This window comes from Diadema setosum, chromosome 8, assembly GCF_964275005.1.
Source record: "Diadema setosum chromosome 8, eeDiaSeto1, whole genome shotgun sequence".
Classification (NCBI taxonomy): domain Eukaryota; kingdom Metazoa; phylum Echinodermata; class Echinoidea; order Diadematoida; family Diadematidae; genus Diadema; species Diadema setosum.
The window spans coordinates 26,868,976-26,874,386 of record NC_092692.1 but is presented as its reverse complement, the minus strand read 5'-3'; the positions used below and the strand labels follow the sequence as shown (position 1 = coordinate 26,874,386).

At 40.1% G+C, this 5,411-nt stretch overlaps 1 protein-coding gene across 1 annotated transcript; it reads left to right on the top strand.

The window, feature by feature from the left end:
* The first annotated feature begins 1,026 nt into the window (after window positions 1-1,026).
* On the top strand, window positions 1,027-4,118 carry LOC140232050 (FAD-linked sulfhydryl oxidase ALR-like). Its single transcript, XM_072312201.1, has 3 exons — window positions 1,027-1,170; window positions 3,120-3,343; window positions 3,951-4,118. The coding sequence occupies exons 1-3, from the start codon at window positions 1,027-1,029 to the stop codon at window positions 4,114-4,116; spliced, it is 534 nt and encodes a 177-aa protein (XP_072168302.1). The 3' UTR covers window positions 4,117-4,118.
* Window positions 4,119-5,411: the final 1,293 nt, after the last annotated feature.

The following is a 5,411-nucleotide window of genomic DNA, read 5'->3' as shown; positions in this document are numbered from 1 at the left end:
GGGCTGAAGATTTTTGCAGACTGTGCTATTTACATCATAATACAGTTTATTTACAGATATTTTCAAGCACATAGAAAATTTGACGAAAAATAACTAGCTACTCCAAAATGAGTGGAAATGAACATTTTCACTCAAAATGCACTCCAGTTTCACTCTAAATTCACTCTTTTTTTATTCACTCCTTCAAGAGTGAATATTTTCACTCGATTTTTTTGAGAGTGTGCAATGCAGACCTACCACTCCCCAGCAACCTAACTCACGCTCACCCGCCCAGCATTCCTTTTCTCACGTCTTTTCACACGAGAAAGAAAAAGAAAGGAAGGAAACGAAAAACGCGGTAGGTAGATTGATAGTAAGCATTGTATGAAAAGCTCACTTTATATACTGAAATGAGTGGGGTAAACGTTTTCTTTTTATTCTTTTTGTTGGCTAGACGACACCCACATGGCTGTATTCTTACAGCTATTTTCCTTTCTACAGATAATTCAGAGGTCTCTCTAACATTTACCAGTGTTTACCATCTATAAAGTCATAGTCGTGGTACTCATACATTCTAGACTCACCCTTGACCAAAATTTGCTCAAAACGCTTAAAATTATGTCTTGCAGGACCATCTTTCGTAACAAAGAGATGAGAATTATGCAAGTAAAATTGTGTTGTACTCTAGCTGTGCGCCAAATTGCGCAATACACTATGTAGGCCCTATTTCTAATAAATTCCAAAATGAAAAAAAAAATGAAAAAGGTAACGTTAGGGATCTACCCCCCCCCCCCCCCCGCTATCGCATTTTCTCACCCAGCCAGTTGAGAAATTTGGCATCTGTGGTAATGTCTTTGATAGTATTGTAACCTCTCTGAGTATAATCACATAACAATTTTACATGTACTCTACTGAGTAGGAGTAGTGCAAGTGGAACCATGGATCCGTCTGTCAACACCATTATGAGATCAGTGCAAACAGACCGATATCCAATGCTCCATCGTAGTTGGCGCAACAGCAGGTCAGTCTTACATCAGCTGTACCAAAATGGCAGCGCCCATGGATCACACGAGCAATGAAAATGCGAAGAAGAAATCGGCTCCGAAGAAGCCATGTAGAGCATGCACTGATTTTCGGAGCTTTGCTAAACAAAAAGGAGTAGTGCTTCCACCTGGCTTTCCTGTTCCTAATGTGAGTTACTTTTTAATTTTTCCAATATAGGCCCTAAGTGTAATTCTCTGTCATTCACTGGTAGCGTAGATGAACACATGCATGATGAGACACAAGTCGCAGGGCCAGCACCGCAGCAGGGCATCGGCAGGGCAGGCCTAGCCAGGTGCAGTGCGTATCGGAAAGAAATCGGGGGCGCTGCGCTGCGGCGGTCGCGACAGCGACTTGAGTACAGTCTCTTGATGCCGAGGTTGCAGTGCAATTCACTGAATTGCACTATGTTAAAGAAGAATCGCTCTGTTTTCAAGCTTTTGTCATTTCGTAAGTCACTACCAAGGTATCAAAACCGCACAAGTAACTTTTCAATTTACTGTGGGCATGCCAACTCCCACATGCGGCCACACGTGTTGTTAGATTTTAACAATTTGATATTTTATATTACAAGGGGTTTCCATTCATAGTAATTATACAATTATAATTAAGAAGCTGTGGCCTGTGCTGTATGAAATATGTATTATTTGCAGTAATCTGGTCGTATATATGACCTTTATTTTGTATGGAAAAGATGGGGGTTCACACAAATCCTGGAGGTGAAGACTTGCTTTACATTTTTAGTAAAAAATAATTTAGAAATACATCATTTTAAACTATTTTCTCATGATTCAAAGAACATGGGAATTCTAAGTACCAAATACAATAAAGTCCCTTGAGACAATGACACAGAAAATGGAGAGCTTGCAGTATATTGCATAGACACAGAATTATAATTACTGGCAACATGGCTGCATATGAAATTATCTAAAGAATGGCAAAGAAATTGTAAGGTTTGCCAAGATAGGACTCCTACACGTGTATCAAGTACTATTGAGTAGACAGTTGTGATTTGTGCACAGCAAAAGATTTATACCATTTGGCAGTTAATCTACACACAACAAAAAAGTAATTAACCCCCTATCCTAATCAAAACAGCATAAGTTTTTATGAAAAGGTTTTGAGGAGAATAGATTGGCAAAAATATTTCTCCACTTATTGACTAACTTCTGTGTGAAAATGAGAATGATCTGCTGAGTCTTGCATTATGAATAAGCACACATTAAAGACAAATTGGTCACTTTTCAAGTTAGTTTAGGAGGTCAGTGAAACATTCTGCTTCTGGACTATTTAAGTGCCGTTGCTTTATCTTTCATTGTTTGACTCCCCTAATGTGATATGAACACCACATTTTAGCATTTCTTCTGTCTTGCTCCATCTGCATGCTACTGTAAAAGTGGATATTTTCGCGCAACTAATTTTCGCACTTGGCCAGGTGAGAAGAGTTTCGCGTGTTTTTAATAACGCGGAATCAAGACATCACGCACAGGAACATATGACTAGCAAAAATAATTTTGTGCTTTTATTTTCGCGCTAGTTTCTGGTAGTGCAAAATATGCAAAAATTTCAACACCCCGGAAAAATGTCCACTTTTACAGTAACTCAGTGGTGGCACAACTCCCTCTTATGTTCGTACAACATGTGCTGTTACATTGTATATTATTGATTTGTGCTCACCCAAGTTTTAAAAAAAAAAGACAAAATATGTGTAAAATGTATGAATAAGTGTGAGGAGGTCAAACAGTGGATGATAAAACAAGAGTAAATATACTTTTGAAGCGTCACCAGAACCAGATTGTTTCACAGGCTACCCCACTCTTGTGATTTTTGAAATGATGATTTTATTATTCATTTTATGCCCACTCAGTCATGCATGATTCAACTGATCATTCTCAGTTTTACACAGAAATTAGTAATTTTGTGCAAAATACCCCTGCCAAATTATTTTGTTCAAAACATTTTCGTTAAAAAGTTATACTGTTTAGATAAAGGGGGGGGGGTGTTACTTTTTTGTTGAATGTGGTTTAGGCCTACTGATATTGTCCAATACACCTGCTATCCAATTTATGTACCCTCTCACAACACACATACAATGACAGGGGTCCAGTGCCCAGGAAGCTCCAGCGGAGCCTACCAAGCCGGACCCGGAGTGCCCCCTGGACCGGGAGGAGCTGGGCCGGAACACTTGGTCCTTCCTTCACACAATGGCAGCCTACTACCCAGACCAACCCTCCCAGTCACAGCAGTCCGAGATGACGCAGTTCATCGACCTCTTCGCCAAGTTCTACCCGTGCGAGGACTGTGCGGAGGACCTCCGAGACAAGTAGGTTGATGATGTCATCTTTGATAGGGATCTTTCTTTAAGACCTAGTCTTTGTGACTTGGTGGTATAGTGTGGGAGTGTGGTTACTAAATATGTTTATGAGGGGCAGAATAGTACAAATGTATTTAGTGTTATGATCTTAGCCCAGCTGCCGGTACTTAGATGTACAACACGGCCGGCACCAAGTCGGGGGGGGGGGGGGGCATGAAGTTTATACATATTTCTGGTGCCACTTCCAGGTTTCATCAGCTAACAAGCAAAAAAAAAAAGGCCTTCAGTGCAACTTTCCCACATTTCTACCAGGTTTCATCGACTCTTCTGACAAATCTGACTGATTCATTTGTTGCATAGATTGTACAGTCCTCATGTTCATGTAAACAAGTTTGCTCATTATTTCAAGAATTTTTTTTTCTGGCAAAAAGCCCTCTAAATTTGTCAAGGTCAAGGATGGCTTACAGACTGCAACGTAAAGAAATCAAGACTGATTTCATCATAATGATCTGGAGAGACATGAGCAATTTATTACCTTACTAACTACAAAGCTAACTACTGTACATGTATCTAACTATCAAGCCAACTAACTTATGCCCCATAATTTTCTGACCAGGTTAAAATCAAGCCGCCCAGACACCGGCAGCAGACACCGGTTGTCCCAGTGGTTCTGCAATCTCCACAATGACGTCAGTCGGAGGTTAGGGAAGCCAGAGTTTGACTGCTCCAGGGTGGACGAGAGATGGCTAGATGGCTGGAAGGATGGGTCATGTGATTGGTGACGAAGGGCTCAAGGGCGGAGGGGGTGATGTACTTTGAACAGTTTCTTTTTTAAAGGAAATAAATCATGTGTTTGCAATATGATGGTTCTCATGGACATTGGGAGATTGTATTACAGGTATTCCCACTATCAGCTCAAGCGTGTATTTATGTGCTTCATGACATCTTGCAACTTACTTATTGGGGCGACAAGACCTCGTATCTACAAAATGTCAAATGTTCAGGAGAGCCAAAAAAACATGGCGGCCAAAGCACTGTGGCGAATGGGATAGCCTTTCCTTTGACATACCATGGTGACTTCATTTTTGGAGTAAGACAGTTGGGATTTGGAAAGGACATCACTTAACCCATTATTTGACCATTAATCCAAAAAAGTCATTTTCACCAAAATTGCAGATACAAGGTCTTGTTACCCCAGCAACATTAGGGATGTTCGCATTTGCACTCCATGTACTGCCAATGATAATGGCCAAATAGGAATACCACTCATTGTTCCGCATGCACATTCTTGGTGTTTGATTGAAATGTATGAAAAAGGACTACTGGTAGCTAAACAGGACAGTGCAAAAAGACATCCAAATACAGTCAACCTCGTTAAAGTGGAACCCAAAGGGATGGGAGAAAATGGGTCAGCTTACATAAACCTCGACTTACATAGTCCATGTAGAATTAACATTAGAGTAGAAGCTCCTCTGTATTGGAAATTGAACTGAAAATGGTGTTCAACTTTTGATCTCAATACTTTCAGGATATTTACCAACAGAATTTTCAGCTGTTGATGCTGCAGCCTTCATCAGCGGAATGACCCGTCTTTGCCTTGATCACAACAGTCAATAAGCGGGTCATAGACTTTTGGAAGTTTGTACTACCCCCCTCTGCTGATGAAGGCTGTAGCGTCAACAGCTGAAAATTCCGGTGGTAAATATTGTGTATTGAGATCAAAAGTTTAACACTATTTTCAGTATAATTAACATATTTATATCCATCAGGAGTATAATTTTTCTTTGACTTTAATAGTCAAAATTTGGACTTGTGCGAGGTCAACTTACGGGAGGTTGATTGTATGTTTTCCTGCCCCAAAGTCTGAATATGGCATGATCATGTTAGCTCTTCATCAGTGTATTTCATATCTTCAAATGAGCACAGTTTCTTCACAGGTTACATGCAGCAACCCCAGTTTGCCAAAGTTTTCAATGAACATTTGAACTGTGGTTCATGTTTGTACTCATTTGCACCATGATAAAATAAAGTAATGAATTATGAATAAGTCACTTTATCAGACAAGGTGAATGAGATT

Excerpts from the sequence above, each read along its gene's own strand:
- LOC140232050 (XM_072312201.1), top strand. The coding sequence starts at position 1,027 with ATGGCAGCGCCCATGGATCACACGAGCAATGAAAATGCGAAGAAGAAA. Across the intron at positions 1,171-3,119 it reads CTGGCTTTCCTGTTCCTAAT|GGGTCCAGTGCCCAGGAAGC; the intron begins GTGAGTTACTTT and ends ATACAATGACAG. Across the intron at positions 3,344-3,950 it reads GCGGAGGACCTCCGAGACAA|GTTAAAATCAAGCCGCCCAG; the intron begins GTAGGTTGATGA and ends TTTTCTGACCAG.